General features: G+C 32.8%; 1 protein-coding gene across 1 annotated transcript in view; it reads right to left on the bottom strand.

The window, feature by feature from the left end:
- Window positions 1–6,007: 6,007 nt before the first annotated feature.
- ALX1 (ALX homeobox 1) overlaps window positions 6,008–18,103 on the bottom strand; it is a 20,945-nt gene continuing 8,849 nt past the window's right edge. Inside the window, exon 4 of the mRNA XM_019754924.3 lies at window positions 6,008–6,631. Coding sequence (XP_019610483.1) covers window positions 6,311–6,631 — 321 coding nt within the window. The 3' untranslated portion in view covers window positions 6,008–6,310. The remainder of the gene's footprint in view (window positions 6,632–18,103) is intronic.

Below are 18,103 nucleotides of genomic sequence, written 5' to 3'. Positions count from 1 at the left end.
GAGCTACCCCAGGCCCAGTACTGGTGGCAGCCGTCCTTGGTTCAAAGCATGGCCTCTCCCCCATGACTCCAGGTGCAGCACAAGCAGCGACCAACCATAGGTCACTTTGTAGCTCCTACCAGGTAGCCCAGAGTCAGTCACAGGAAGTGGCTGACATGGGCCTGTAATGGAGCCCCTCCCAAGAGGCGCCAGAACCAACATACTTGGAGGTTGGCTTCAGACCACAGCAGAGCACCAACCAATTAGTTCCACAAGGAGCACACCCAAAGGGCAGTCTCAGTAGACACCAGAGCCCGTGGGGGTGAATCCCACTCAGTGGGTAAGCCCACTGCACAGCAGTTTGTAATCTGTGGATGTGGCCAAACCCCACTGCCAATCAGGATGAAGGTCAATACCACCCAATGACATGCCAGCAGCAATCAAGGCACAACTATAATAGGAGGACACATACAACCCACACAAGGGACACTCCTGGAGCACCCAGATCAGGTAACCAGGAAGACTATGCCACTGGACCCCACAGAACCCCTACTACTTAAGGCCACCTGGCAAGCCTGGGAGACACAGCAGCCCTACCTAGTATGTAGAAACAAACACAGCGAGGCAGCCAAAATGATGAAACAAAGACATGCATCCCAAATGAGAGAACAGGAGAAAACTCCAGAAAAAGAACAAAAACAAAACGGAGGCAAGCAACCTACCAGATACAGAGTTCAAAACAGTGGTTAATAAGGATGCTCAAGGAACTTAGTGAGTGATACTAAGCATAAAAACGGATAGAAACCATAAAGAAAGAACCAGTCAGAAGTGAAGAATACAATAACTGAAATGAAAAATGTACTAGAAGGAATCATCAGCAGACTAGATGAAGCAGAGGATCAAATTAATGATTTGGAATGCAAGATAGCAAGAAACGCCCAATCAGAATAGCAAAAAGGAAAAAAAAATGAGGATAGTTTAAGAGACTTCTGGGCAACATCAAGTGTAACAGCATTCACATCATTGGGGTACCAGAAGGACAAGAGGGAAAGCAAGGGATTGAGAATCTAATCAAAGAAATAACGACTGAAAACTTTCCTACCCTGGAGAAGAAAGTAGACACACAAGCCCAGGAAGCACAGAAATTTCCAAACAAGATGAACCCAAACAGGCCTACATCAAGACACATTATAATTAAAATGGCAAATGTTAAAGACAACCAGAGAATCCTAAAAGCAGCAAAAGCCATTAGTTGTCTACAAAGGAGGTCCTATAAGACTGTCAGCTGATTTCTCACCCAAAGCTTTGCAGGCCAGAAGGGATTGTCACAAAATATTCAAAGTAATGAAAAACAAGGACCTACAACCAAGGGTACCCAGCAAGGCTATCATTTAAAATCAAAGGACAAATAAAGAGCTTCCCAGACAAGAAAAACCTAAAGGAATTCATCACTACCAAACCAGTACTACAAGGAATGTTAGAAAGACTTCAAAAATGTATGTGTGGGGGGCAGAAGGGAAAGATAAAAAAATATGAATAATAAAATGGCAATAACTACATATCTATCAACAATTGCTTTTAATGTAAGTGGATTAAATTCTCCAATAAAAAAACATAGGGTGGCTGAATGGATAAGAAAACAAAACCTTTACATATGCTGTCTGCAAGAAACTCACTTCAGATTGAAAGACACACAGACTGAAAGTAAAGGGACGGAAAAAGTTATTGCATAAAAATGGAAACAAACAAGCAAACAAAAAAGCTGAAGTAGCAATACTAATACCAGACAAAATAAACTTTAAAACAAAGACTATAACAAGAAACAAAGAAGGACTCAGTAATCCCACTTCCTGGTATTTACCCAAAGAAACCCAAACTCTACTTCAAGGGGATGTGTGCATTCATATGTTCATTGCAACATTATTTGCAATGGCAAAGATGTGGCGGCATCCTGAGTGTTCATGGATGGTAGAATAGATAAAGAGGAGGTGGTATATGTATACAATGGAATATTGCTCTGCTATGGAAGGGAACGGGTTCTCGCCATCTGGAGCAGCATGGATGGACCTGGAGGGTGTTGTGCTGAGTGAAGCACATCAGACAGTAAAAGACAGATGCAATGTGATTTCGCTTATATGTGGAATCTAGAGAACAAAATAAACAAACAAAACAGAAACAGATTCATAGATACAGAGAACATTTTGATGTTTGCCAGATGGGAAGGGGGTTGAGGGAGTGGGTGAAAAGGGGAAGGGATTAAGTACAAATTGGTCATTACAAAGTAGTCAATGGGGTATGGGGTATAACATAAGGATTATAGTCAATAACAGTGTAATAACTACATATGGTATCAGACAGGTCCTAGATTTTTCAGGTTGATAGATGGGAGAGGAGCTGGGGGACAAAGTGAAAAAAGTGAAGGGATTAAGAAGTACAAATCAGTAGTTACAAAATAGTAATGGGGATATAAAGTAAAGCAAAGGGAATATAGTCAATTAAATGGAAATAACTATGTATAGTGCCAGATGAGTAATACACTAGTCAGGGAATGGACCACTTCTTAAATTATACAAACATCTAACCAATGTACACCTGACATTAATATAAAATAATACTGAATGTCAACTGTAACTGAAAAATGAAAAAGGAGGGGAAGATGAAGGGCAACAAGTGGTCCAAATTCCCAGGTATAAGACAAGTAAGTCATGGGGATGTAAGATACAGGGCAAGGAATATAGTCAATAATATTGTACCATAGTACGGTGTCAGATAGTTGCTGAACTTATCATGGTGATCACTTCTTTAGCTATATAAATGCTGGAATTATAATCTATTGTGTACACTTGAAACTAATGTAATATTGTATGCTAACTATATTTTTAATAAACATCTTTTAAAAAAGAACACCCAAAAATATGTATCTAACACTCATCATTTACAATACTGTTTGAATTAAATGTTGAAAGACAAAAGTCAGGGTCACTGGGTAAGTTTAGAAATTTATTTTAAATTTTCCAACAGTTTATGCAAACATTGTAATTGACCTTTTCACCTTCTTTAACCAAAACAGTGTTTAGTTGCTGATAAATAAAACTACGGCATTACGTATAAAACAGCACTACAGAAAACATAGGGAGGTGATGTAGGAATTATACTATGAAAGTCAAATAAGCTCCCAGTGTTTGTGAGGAGAAAGTAAAGATACTAAAAGGAAACAATGTATCATTTTGTAAGAACTGTATTAAATGCATTGGTCTGCCCCTTCTCCCATCCTTTGAGGTAAAAAAGAAATGTCAACAGCCAATTGAAACATGAAACTAATACACTCCCATAATTTATACACACAATTTCGTGAGTTTCTTCAAGGCTATATAGGTTAAGTAACTCTGTTATTCTTTTGAGATACTTTGTCAGGACTGAGGGGACAGATTCCAGTAGCTTTCTTTTTCCACTTTCATGAAAAGTTATGTAAGAAGAAAATAATCACTAATTAATATTAAGAAATTAATGCTATATCTTCAGAAACCCACAAACCATTTTCTGAAGTTTCTTGTTTATGAAAGAAACTGCAAACCGTACCTAATTCTCCATTAAATGCATCTCTTATCATGAGGTCCAAACCTTAACCACATTGCTCAGGAAAAAGAGTGCAAGAATCACCTCTTAGACCATTTGTGCAGGACAAATGTGTGGAAGGAGCATATAGGGATGTGCCTCTCATAGGAACAAATGTCCAAGTGGATGAGCTACTTAATGGACCAAAACTCCCAATTATCAATACTGTCAATGATGATCCCAAATAAAAGTAAGCAAAACACTCCTTAGTTTTTCTGTCTATATATATAAGTTTAATATTTTTGTGAGTGATATGAAGTCTAGTACATGGAACTTTGTTTGAACCAAAGTTGAGAAAAATCAAGAGAAAATCCACAAAATGCATTTTATGCACTTTGTTTTAGCTTTATCTTATTACATCAAAAGTTCATTTTATTGTATTTTAAGAACTTAAATATTGAATGAAATTTACAGTCAATAAAAACGGTGGGAATGTTAACAAAAAAAAATTCATGCAGTTCTTATTGCCATCATAAAATGTGAGGCATGGTCGAAGGGAACAAACTTTATTCATGTGTATGTCCAGGGAGATTGTGAACCCATCATGGTTCCACGATTTATATAATTATCATAAATAGTACTTCACATATTGTAGGTGTTTAAAAAATGTGCTGAGAAGTCATCATCATAACTATTATGTACATCTGAAAATAATATTGTACATTAGCCATGTTTTAATAGAAATATTTTTTAAATGTGCTGATTGAATTAAGTTTATACATAGATATAGAACCTTAATTAAAAAGATGTTATTTAAATTGAAAAAATACATTGTGTTATAAAAGATCCAGCTAATTATGAGACTATAATGAGAGGAAAAACTTAGAATAGGAAAACTAAAGAATGAAGTGAAATTCAATCATGACTCTATGAGTTTTGTCTCTCATTTAAAAAAACCTAAGGTATTATGCAAGGGACGCTAAACTTTCAATTATGAAAGCAGAAGAAAATGAACATGAGTACTACTAATTTGGGGAAGTTTTAAAAAATGTTATATTTTAGCTCTGTTTTAGTTCAAGAATTTCTATTAACCACATATATGAATATATTAAAGGAGTCATTCTCTTCTAAAACATGAAGGATATTTAACAGCTGCCTAAACAATCCTTTAACAAAAGCTCCTGCGTGTAAGCATAATTCTCAGGGCCAAAGTTGAGCAAGTTTGTCTTGGGAACAAAACTAAAAAGAGAACACAAAAGTAATAAAGAACAGAGTTATTATGAAGTCAAGGAATGTGTGTTTAGGACATCACTCATCTCCATCATTTGCTTGATTTAAAATTTTATTACAAAAGATGTCTAACTGCTGTAAATATTTTCTTACTAGGAAGAGATACTCACTGGATTTAAGTACTTTTTTCTGAAATTTATTTTAAAAATTCATTTGTTCTTGTCCTTTAGCCTTCGGGGCTTCCAAGCATATCCCTAAAGGCTGCGGGACCACAAGGAAGATTCTAAGAGAGTACAAAGAGCAGATCTTGCTCTGATCCAAGCCATGGAAGTCATCTTCATTTCAATTAATTTACTCTGCCTTTATGAACTTAAGAGTCTTTCAAGGAGGTTGACATTTCACTCATCTGAAAAAGCTTGGAATGTGACAGGGGAAAGGGAGGAGAAGTAAATCAAAGGGGTTAGCAATTTTCCAGATGCAATGTATTTTTCTTCTCTTCTTTCCACCAGAAATTTTAGAGAGACTTTTGACATTTTAATTCCCTATGCAAAACCACAGTAGCAAAAAATGCTTACAGATTATATGTCAAAAAACACACACATGTGCACTTGCACGTGAAATAAATATAAATTCCGGTTCGTTGTTCCTTATATCATTTATTGCATTTATTAGATGTTCGTGTGTACATTTTAATCAACACAATTTTAATTTAAAAGCAACAGGTTTTTTAACTTTCTTTTTTTTTTACCTTATGTGTGATAACTAAGTCATGAAGTCCATGCTGGTTTTTCCATTAAAAAAGATGGCATTTATAAAAATGGTTCTCATGACTATAATTTAAATCACACCAGAATATTTCAGTTATCACCTTTAGACACATGGTTTCAGGAAACTATGCCCAAATATTTCATGCAAATTCTGGTCATTTTAGAAGAGTTCTTTTTTCATGGAGTGGAAATTCACTAAAACATCTAGGGGTAAGAAAAAACAAAACAAACAAACAAACAAAAAAACTTTGAGACCTGAAGATAAATTCTTTGCAATAGGGAATATGCCCATTGTGTCTGGGAGCCAGAGAGGGAGAAATGGCAGTTAACTCCCTGAAACACCCTGCTTTGACATTTACCTGACAGCTCTGGTATCTTGACATTTTCCCCAGTGCATTTCTTCCTTTATCGGGTATTATTTTACAAGGGATTTCTTGTTACACAGAACTAACACAAATCAATCTATAACAGAGGAATTTGTTTAATACATTTATTCTTTAAGAAGTTGCATGTTCATATTTCATCAACTCATACAATAAAAAAACATTACTACTAAAACAGAATTTGTGGAGACTGTTGCATGGTAAACCTATTTAGTCTTCAGAGGTTCATTCTTAGATTTTAATGTTAAATAATAACAACTATTCATTTAAGCTGGTCTCACTGTATATCTTGACCGTTAGCAATTCCACACACAGCAGCTTATTGTGGTATCCTTTAAATATGAGAAATAAGAATGTTTTACTTTTCCATAAAAAGAAAAATAGGAGTACTGTATGTTACATGGCCCATGAAATATTGGCAGTGTGCTCCTTGGCTTTCATTCGAAGGACTGCGATACTGGAAGACCTCCTTTCAAACTCTGGCTTTGTTTCAAACGCATGTCCATTGGTAGCCCCAGTAAGAAGAGAGTCAGTGAAAAAATTGTTGAGGGGCACGTGGCTGAACTGGTTCTGGTGGTTTGAAAACCCTGTGTAACTGGAATCTGTCCGAGGCGAGTGAGAATAAGGTGTCATACAGGAGGAAGTGTCACGTGGTAACATGCATGAAGTAACCACAGAACCACCACTTGCATTTCCTGCCCACAAATTGTTCTGAATCTGGAATATATAAAACAACACATATTACATTTACATGTTCTCACTTTTGTTCCCTTACTTTTGTTAAACTGTATTTACTGAATTTTGTTAATTATTCATTGTTTTGCTTCTATTGGGTGGTCTGTAATTACATTCTGAGTACAGAAAGTGATTACTGAAAAAATAATTATTTGAAGGTTTCTTCCAGTTTGCTTTACTGTAATAGATCACCAAAAACCCACATACATAACCACAAAAAGTACTCTCAAAACATGTCAATCTCTTGAGTATTCTTTTTATAGTCATAATTTTCAAAACGAAATCTGAAGATTCAGTCATGAATCATGACCAATTCATGTGCTTAGAAAAGCGGTTTAAGATATGGTTTTAAATTTAAATGTAGTTTTCATATTTCTAAACAAATGACACAATTGCATTTTTAAAAGATCTATAGCTGTAGTTGGGGTGGCAGTTTTTGTTGGAAACCACTGCTGACATTAAGATGTTTGCTCTAGATATTTTTGATCAAAACCATTTTGAAAACTGTTTACCCTTTCATTGATGTTTATTTCCTATAGTCTTGAATACATGGTTCTGTGCATATTATGAGATGTACATATTTTTAACATTTATTCTATAATTTATATATGATATAGTGAGGTTGCAACAGAAGTATGACATGTAAAACAAATTTAAAATTCTAAAACATGACCATTACCAAATAATAGAAGCACAACTGAGAAAAATATTCAAGTATTACAAAAGTATCATGAGCACAATTACAGTACTTTAAAACATGTAAGACTGAAAACTGGGTTATCATTTGTGCCCAAGGAATTCACATTTCATATTATTAAATCTCTACCGGAAACAGTGTAATATTACCAACAAGCACAAATTTCTCTAACGTTACTAACACGTAAAAGTAACACTAAATAGAATGTGTATAATATGAATTTTAAATAGAAAGTATCTTAGACCGGATTATTTAAGCAAGGATAAAAGCACAACGATTACATGCATTATTGAGAAACAGAGAGAAAATCATGACAAAAGGCAGGAGCTGGGAGAAAAAGGGAAATGTTGCATGGTATAGCATGGCAGAGATGCAGCCTTAGATGATGAAATTTAAAAATCATATGCCTTTTGTAATATTATTATAGATTTGAACTAGAACACAGCAGCAATACACATATTTATCACACCTAGCTTTCTTTTTTAAAATCATAATTAAAATGGAATCATCAATTATTTCCACACTTACACAAACAACGTTTTCTTATATTTATTTTTACACAAAGATTCCAGTCCACTACATACAGCCTCTGGTGTAGTCTTACAACATCGAAACTTAACTGTATCTTTTAAGACAACTTATTTTCGATTAAAAGCAGAAAATATGTTAATAAATATTCTAGATCACACTGGAGAGATGTCTGTTACTCTGTAACTCAAGAAAGGATGACTCACCCAGTTTCAATACATAAGAGAAATCTGAAAAACTAATTTCATCTCTTATGTGGGGCTTCAATGTTTGGCAAGATGTTCCTTTTAGTAGTTTTAGAGATAACTCTATATGAATATTTTTTAAGCTGCTTTAAATATGTTAAATCTGTGAGCTATATCTACAGATATATAATGGCTTGCATATTTTATTAATCCTTAAATCATCTTGAGCTGTGTTTTAATTTTGGCTCATTCTACAAAATGTATCCCACTTTAGGCAAAATATAATGATTGGTGTTAGTGATTGCTGAGTTATGTACAGCAAACCAACAAGAGGGGTTGTTAATGTCATTACTCTGTCAAACTAGCTCTTCTAATTTGATCTGGGTGATTTTCCTCTGACATTCAATCAAACATTGTGCTACAGTGAAAAAAACACAGTCACATGTCTGACAAAAGGGCTTTCAGGAAATGAAAATGAACTTGCTTGTTTATTTTGAAAAAATAAATGAAAGGCAAACAGTGGCAGGGGAAGATTATTTACATTATATGTTTATTAAAGGATTCAAGTTATATAGTGTTGCTAGAATTTAATATTAAAATCATCTATTCATATTCCAAATGCATAGAAACATATTTACCAATTTGGTGGAGGGAAAAAAAGGAAAATAAGGAAGGTAAAGGCAAAGAAGGTAATCTATGCCTATAAATTGAGAAAGTATTTTCTTCCTAAAAGAATTAACTTGAACCTACTTATAAGTTGAAAAGAAATTCTCCAGTTTCTACAACATGGGCAAATATTTTTATTTTGATCAAAACTTTTTATCTGACTTGATCAACCAAGTTAAATGTGTTACTTTTGGTGAAATTATTTCTAACATATAAAGATGTTTTCTGAATAGAACAGATTGGTAAAACAACTTACTACAGCAATATTTTAGGAAGGCTTGAGAACATACCCACAGATCTCATGGGTAGCAATACTCTTGCACATTATTACTGGTATGTCCTGTTTCCATGATCTCTATCTCTCCTCACCTCCCCCATATCTTTCTTTTGTTTTTTAAATTTCTGGAATGTCTTCATTTGACTTTAGAGATCTAGCTATTTTCTCTATCAAAAGTTAGATACAATCCATAAAAGATAATACCCCCAGAGAACTGAAGCTTTGCTTTCTCTGAAGCATTCCCTCTGGATGTTTAAACATCTGATGATGACGATCGAGTTGAGACTCATGATAGCTAATGGTTATCAATGAATTACCATGTGCCAGGCATTATACTAAATGCATTATGAAGACTTATCATAATTTAATACACTAAAAGGTGTGTATATTTACATTTACTATCCCTATTTTATACAAGGTAGAACTATGCAACAAAGAGCTTAAGAACCTCACCCAAGATTACAATACTCCAGTGGTGGAGGTCAAATCTGAACCCAGGAAATCTAAAGAAATGTTACAATAATATAAAAATTAGTCTTATGAGTTGAAATCGTTTATTTACTTATTCATTACTGTGACTTTGTATGGGTTCATAGTATCTACTCTGAAAGCAAAATCCCCAATAATTGCTCAAACTGTTTCCTCATCATCAGGCCTAACATAATACAAAATAAGCCCTTCTCACAAATTTATTAGGTGATTGAAAAATCTATGAGAATATGAAATTTGGACTGATCCATTTTGATGTAAGCAAAGTTTTATGGACAATTTATGCTGAATACCTAAATTTTATTTCATGATTTGAACTCTAGAATTGCCATACTATATAATTCTAACAGAAATCTTGAAAATTATATACTTAGACCTAGCTGACTATATCTCCCTCAGTAGTTTGTTGTTGTCGTCGTTGTTAAATAGTTATTCTCCATCAGAGATGCATCTTCTTTTTTGATTCATTAAGAATAGGGTGTGGTTCAGGGGATCTATATTAAAATAATGGCAATGATCTAACACACACTTTCACTTCCGAAAATCGCCTGGGATTAGGAATATTACCGAAATCCAACTTCCTTCCACATGCAAAAACCTCTTGTACACTTTCAATTAGGTTTACTTCCTCTGACTAGAAGCTCACCTGCTTAAAAACTTCCATTCTCTTTTGGAGGGTTCTGTAAAAAAAAGTGAGCTGTTATCTTCCTCTACCACTTTTATTTCTCTTCCTTAAAATGATAGAGTAAGTACTATACTCCTCACACACGAAAATCTTCAAATAGCACAGGCAATTGTTCCACAATTGTAAGTCTCTGTTCTTTAAGCACTCCTCATATGCATTGTTTCCAGACTGCTCACAGCACTCACATTCTTCAGGTATGCTTGAGGTCATCAACACCCTGACCCTTATCAACATCCCACACCGAAAACAGAATGTCACAGTCTAGATGTCCTGTGATCACTGTAGGGAAAACCTGGCAGTATCATCTTTGTTCTGGATCATCTATATATGCTAACAAAGTCTACTGTTGTCAAAGTGGGCTCATGCTACGACGCTCATCCCCCACCAATTCTATTCTTATGTAAGTGGCCACTTTAAAACCATGTGCTAGGTCTACAAGTCATATTGTCTAAAATTGTTTATATATCAGCGAAGCCATACAAAAATCTCGTTCTCTGACTCATTAAAAGATCTATGGCTGTTAAATTTTGAAATAAAAGAATGCATATTTTTTCCTATAGGATCACTACATTTTTATTTTTATTTTTTTTTGGATTATTTCACAGACACCTACAATGGCAGTGTCTAGCACCAAATAATTTTGGGGTGTTTGTGTAGGCCCCTAACTGTATAACAGTCAAGGGCTTTACAATCAGGAACAACACTATTAAATAATGCCCAGATCTTTCTTTCATGTGTGCTTAAAAACAAAGAAAAAGAAAGAAAAAAAAAAGACTGCCTGCCTTTACACATTTTCTTCTTTGTTGTGTTTAAAAGGAGTGGTGAATCTAAAAACACTCCATATTTTAGTGTGCTTCACAATATTTAAAAATGTTCTAGGGGTATGTTCAAAGCATGGTCCAGGGAACTTGGCCAACTGCCTCCCATTATCATGAATGGAAGTTCAGCTGAGTTACTACACTCCACTTTGAACATTTGCCCCTTACTATTTTTTCTAATCAAATAAAAAGTCAACACTTAATTATTCCATGTCTTTGAATTTTTGAGTAAAGTTGGCTTTTTTGTCTCATTCTTTCCAAACAGAAATCAAATTCATTCATTTTATAATCATTTTTCTTCTAAGAAATTAAAAACTATAAATAGGAAGGAGTGAGTTAAGGGGTGTGTGTGCGTGTGTGTGTGTGTGTGTGTGTGTGTGTAAAATATACAAAGTAATATAAGAGTTCTTTGCCAATATATTTGTCATAAATTGAAGTAATATAGTAAATCATGGATAAGAAATTACCTTTACCTAGAAACTTAATATAGATACATTCCTTATACAACCAAAAATAGAAAGAAAAGTTTAGTATACTAAACCTGATGTATATTTCAAATACATTTGCTGATTTTATTGTAGTGAGTGGTTTTTTAAGACTTTTTCAAAACCTTTGAAAATAAATGTAAGTTTGTTAGTCTTTTCCTTAGTTGTAAAGTAGCATAATGTGTAAAAAAACATCAAATAGTTCCACGATAGCATTATATATTCTATATCCTAATGTTAGTTTTATATAGTAGATACTCACCATGGAATTTAATCTGGATTTAATAGAATACTGAACAACATGAAAATATACTCGTATGAGTAATAGACATGCCTTAATTTATTTCTAAAACCAACTAAATAATATTTTTCTACTACAATAATTTTATTAAACCCTCCTCCTCCTCTCTCTATATATAACTACTCCCACCTGCCACAATCATCCGTATGCATTCACACACACACACACACACACACGTTATTCTACTACACGCTCACTACCCTCACATCCCATGTCCACATGCATCACTGACAAAGGCTGATTTAAAAAAACGAAATAAGGGGTTAACAAGGAGATATTTGTCATAATATTATAGCAATAGCTTATTTGCATTAAAATCCAAAAGTTGATTTTGGTTTTTCCTCTTTGACAGAATGTTTATATTTATTAACTACCCTGTATATTATTCAATACACATTATCACTATATAATTTAATTTTCCAGATTTTTTTAGATGGCCTCTTTAAAAAATGTAAATATCACTTCTTTTTCTTTTTATCACTTTTTGCAAAAGTAGTTCAATTTTTTTAAGAGACTATTACATTCCCTACTAGCCTATCCCTTCCTTTAAAATTTAGGGTGACAAAATATTAATACGAATCATATGCTTAGTAACTTGTGGATGTTTTTTGCTGTTGACTAACTTTAAGGTCCCATTAACTTTTCTAGTAACTGTTAGTAGGTTGCTAACAGGCAGAAAGAGTGTAAGTGTTTTTCTAAATAGTGAATTTGTAACCAGTGAACAACACACTGAGACTTTGTCTAACCAAAAAAAAAAAAAAAAAGAAAGTCCTAACTTGAATAATCACACAGTAAAAAGATCAATCCGAGCATGTTTAGGTACTACCTGAGATAGAAATAAGGGTGCATTTCATCAGGGTAAATTTTATTAAGTGTCACTTCACCAAAAAATGTTAAGATAATATATAAATATTAAGTTTTTTTCAGAATCAATTTACATTTCAAAAGTTGCAAAGTATATACAGAGGGTGCCAAAAAAATGTAAACACATTTGAAGAAAGGAAAAACGGTATTAAAATTCTAACACTCAATATACACCAATAACAAAAGATGAACACTAGTCATGTGTATACATTTTTTTGGCACCCCTGGTATTTTCAACATATGTATTCTTAACCTGAAGTGTTTAAAAATGATCAATTGATCAGAAAAGCATCACATGTTAAATAATGATTGCTACTTTGATTTTTAAAATAAAATTCTATCTTACAAATATGTATAGGGATTTGGAACAAGGAAGGGTGTTTTTGCCATTAAAATAATCACTGTTAGATGTAAGTCATGAGACCAATAATTTGAGAAGAAAATCGCTTTACAGAAAAAGGAAGGCACTAAATCTCACAAGACATGTTAATGTCTGGAAATTTTTAGAATGATGTCATATAAGGGTATTTAAATTGTGTATTATTCAACTAATATTTGAAATATATGCCAAGTGCAAGATATAAGAAACATTAAGGATATTCTTTTCTTTTAGTGTTGGAAGTGTTCGTAAATTTTATAGTAATTATCATTAAAAAGATTTATAGGAAATCTCGCCATATATTCCTTAAAACAAAACTTTCCAAACCACATCACTTCAGTAAGGCATAAAATAACAGCACTTAGCATTTTCTATTTTATTTATTATCTAGCAACAATTACCATATATTTTCCATTTGTCACATTACTTTTCATGAATTTTAGTCCATGGATGATAGCTATTGTTGATTTTTCTGTGCCCGGTTCATCTTTAATGACATACCCACCCTATTCAAACTAAGTTAACAATAATAAGAAACAAAGATGAAAATATATACGTTTTTCTTCTGAATTAATAATGTAAAATATAAATCAAATATGTAATACTTTCATTTGCACAGGATATTTTAAATTTTAGATGTCCACTTGATGTCAAACATGAACTTTGAATATATTCTTAAAATCCTGAGTAATCAATTATATTCATGTTGTATTTGTGTAAACTATAAAGCTAGAATTTTATTTTGTGATATTTAAATCAACTGTGAGATTGTGCAGGTTTTTTTTTGTTTGTTTTTGTTTTTTTGTCTATTTAATGCTCCACGATTTAGAATAAAAAAGAAAATCCATAGAAACATGAGGTTTAACAAATACAGCATGCATAAAATTCTGGATTAATGTGTATCATAAGGTTCACTAACCTTACTGTTATTCACTAACAATAATAGTGTGAACTGCAAGTTATAACCCACAGGTCTGTTCCCATAGACTTCCCAGGCTTTGATGGCTTAATTTTCCCCCTGGTTCTTCTCTATTCTCCTGTAAGGTAGTTTTCATATGTATAAGCAACATTGGCATTCTTCAATAATTTATTTTTACATTTTTTCTTATTATTTTTCTACTCAATTTATTAATGTATTCTTTCCTCTTAAAATATAAAATACGTAAGACCAATTCAGTTAAATTCAATGCTTTAACATTGGTCACCTATTAAAAGCAAAAAACACAAAAATTAGCAAAGTTATAGTTACTGGGTAAAGTCATAAATCATAGTAAATTTGAACATTACAGTTTTCAACAAGTAAGTCTGTTCTCATAATTTAAAACATTAATGAACTTACTTCTTTTAGAAGATATTCTTTACCTCTGTATAGTCAACAAAATAAAAAGTAGTCACTGTGTGTGTCTGGCTGCACCTTCACTTAATTGATATTGACAAAATCTGTCTCATGCTACACATCTTACTTTTAATATATATATGTATATATATATATATACATATAAGAAATATTATTTATACATATTTATATAAAACTTGTATATATTTTACTCATTTAATTAAATCAACTTTATCCACTGTAAAAACTATATTTATTTGAGTAATAATAGACCAGTATCATTATCATCTTCCTTCTAGGATTTTAAGTATTTGTGCTTTCAGTGAGAAATTTTACAATATCAATATGATGTGTTGACATAATCATCTTAACATTTTTGTCCTTCCATTCATCATAAGGGAAGTTTTATTGTATCACTGTATGACCATTTCATTGGTTGTTTCATAGATATAATAATATTCATTACACAATGCTTCAAGTACAGCTATATTGTTAACATTTCTAAAGATATTGGGTTGTTTACTTCAGATATTTGCATAAAATAGAAATAACAGTGATAAAATTGTGATACTGTCTCTAAAGGTAAATATTTCTCCAGATTCCTTTAAATTGTGAAACCACAGTTGTTGAAGGACACAAATTCCTGATACCTTATTTATCTTAAGTAAATGTAAACTTTAAGATTAGTAGAGAAAGTGATGATAGAAGAAGGGTAGGGTGAACAACATCTTCACAATTGCTATTTTATAGAAACTTGAAAATTTCCTGTTAAAAATTGTATAATTTACGATGTTTGAAATAGAATTTGTTAAACTAGAAATGTTATACAACATTAATTTGTGTTTTAAATTACTCCCAATTATTAAAAATTATCTATAATTTGCACCCACCTCTTGGTATGTTCAAACTCCAAGAGGCATAAATCTATAATGTCATCAATTAAACAACAGACAGTAAGATACTGCACAGGCCCCTTTGTACCTTTGGTAAACACAGATTTAGGTATTATTCTCATTTTATACTAAGTAAAACCTCACTGAAAATTTTGGTAGAAAACAACTGCAACCTCTTTTTAAACATTTTTGATGAAAGTATTTTCTTCGTGAGGAAATAATTTTGGTGAATGAAGTTTCAAAGTTTCATAAAGTTACTATATTTGGCTGGCCTAATTTAAAGAAGTATATTTAACTGAATTTGGTCTTTCCCTAGGTCCCTAAATAGTAAATTTACTCACAGATTGGATTAATTTAAATGCTACAACATAAGAGAACATTGAAACCTCTCTATGGTGGAAAAAATTAATAATGACTAATGGCTATTATAGAATTGTTACTATTTATTGAGCACTCCTTATGTACTAGGTGATGTAAGACTTTGCATAAACTATTTTGTTTAATCCTCACAAGTATCATATGAACTTTTGTCTCCATTTTATGAATGAGGAGAAATGTTTACAGAGGTTCATTCATTTGACAAAGATCGAAAATCTATTCAGTGGCATAGCCATGACGCAAACCCACTACTTTGTGAAGCCTACAGTCATACATTAACACCTGGCCCTCCTCATGTCTCAGGATTGAGTTCAGTAGGCCGTTTGGAAATCAACTCAATCCTCTCAATAACAGAAAAAGCATCATGTCATCACCATCATCTATACAACCAATACCACCAACTCTAGTACTAGCAATACCTCCATTTTACAAATTAAAAATCTGAAGATCAAGGAAGTCAACACTTATCCAAAGTTACCCAGCTCGTAAGTGATCAAGTTAATGCATGTGCAATCGAAACCAAATCTAAAGGCATGAAATTAGGGTTCCTTGTAAGAATGAAGTCTAGCTATAATCTTCCAGAAATTTTCCTACCTTAAGATATTTTACTCACCAAAATAATTATTTTTAAAAAATGCTTCGGTTTTAATAAGTTGGAAACAGATTAGAATCTACTGTTGATAGATACTTGCTCACTTTTTCAATTCAAAGACAAAGTTATATAGGCCTTTTTGGTCTGCTGGGTATAGTCTGCATCAAAAAGTGTTTGCAGCATTTGGAACAAATATCACCTAGTTCGTAATCTGTCCACAAAGGAGAAGATTTTGTCTGGATCATTCATATAACCCCCATGCCTAAAACAGTACCTAGGATATATTTATTAGATAAAATGCAAATAAGTCTAGGGAAAAAAAATGAAGGTGAAAGGGTTCTGCAAAATCTTTCTAGTCTATTTCTTTTAGCAGAGTAATCAATTGAGGAGCAAAGAGGAAAATTTAATTGCTTAAGACCACAGAGCTGGTTATTAGCAGAGATACAGAAATCAGCTGTTTTATTAAAACATGATTAATTTTAGGTTTATAAAATGCACTCATCAATGAATATTGAAGTGAATCAGTGTTTTTTTCAGTGCATATATAATTTGTGTAATAATGTGGTGGTACAAAGGTAAGAACTGAATCATCTTTTTAAATACTTTATATTGCAAATTGGGTGGCAGACATATACAGCCCACCATGTCAGTGAGAAAGTGATATGCTGAGTAGAGGAGGATTGAGAGGAGGTTTCATGGAGGAAATACGGTTTACGTGAGGTGAAGGGAATTCAAGATAGGAGGAACAGGTTCGACACAAGCAATGAGACAGTTTTTTATAAATGTCCTTATTACAGAACACCAAGTAGTTTCATTTACTTAAATTATAGTCTTGCTGAAAGGCAACTGATATGAGAGCAAATATAAAGGGCTTAAAAAAATACTATTTTTCAGTACATAAAAATACACTACCTTAAAGTCTATTACTTCTGACATAAAACCCCTCACTTTCTTATTGTGCTATTGTATAAGAGCAATCTTTAAAAAACGAATATATGAAAAAAGCCTAAAAATTCTCTACATTTTTAAATGCTTTGTATCATTATTTTATAAATTTAAAAATGGAAGCATTTTTGCTTTCTGAAGTGATTCAATGTCTTAGGGTTAAAATTTAACTATTTCATTGCTCAGTGATGCATTATGGAGATAAGGTTACATAAATAATCCCAGACTACTCAACTCAGAAATCCTGGCCTCAAATTCAATGAGTTAATGGCTATAAGAAGAAAGCCTGGCTTAAAATAAGCCCTCAACCGGTAGTTATTATTTTTTACTGTTATGACTGTTGTCACTCTAGTGTAATGAAGACCAGTAGAAACAAAGTGTTTAGAATATTTTAGAAAAATATTAATTACTATTCATACACAAACATGTTATATAAAGACACCTTTATGTGAGGTAAGATTATAATCCACACCGAGCAGGCTTGAGGACATCATTTTCTAAACCATCTCTTTTTCATGTATTTCTGTATATGGTTTTGCTTTCCTGCCAAATTGCTAATTCCTTATTTCTGTCCTGCCTCCGACATGTTCTAGTTTCCAACTGTTTTTGTAATTAATATTTTTTTTTCTGTAATTAGTAACAGTAACCAAATCCAGTGTCTTATTGCATTGAGCTGCTGGATTCTATTTTGGTTTCTATTTTTCCCATTATAAATTTTTATTTTAAGGCACATCATTTTTTAAAAAATTTCCTTTAGGCTGAAGCGTGGAAACATGATCTTGTCATAATTTTTCTTTGGCTTTCTCCAATATCTACAGCGGGGTGTGGGAGACACTTGATTTCAGAATTTTGGGCAACCAAACACTAAATGACTTACTGATACAAAAAAGTACTGTGGATTTTACAGTATTGATTTTGTTATTGTTGACAAATTGC

This window comes from Rhinolophus sinicus, chromosome 1 (genome assembly GCF_057876585.1).
Source record: "Rhinolophus sinicus isolate RSI-liver-muscle chromosome 1, RSI-T2T, whole genome shotgun sequence".
Lineage (NCBI taxonomy): Eukaryota > Metazoa > Chordata > Mammalia > Chiroptera > Rhinolophidae > Rhinolophus > Rhinolophus sinicus.
Note: the sequence above shows the minus strand (reverse complement) of the source record. Positions and strands in the feature narration are given on the sequence as shown.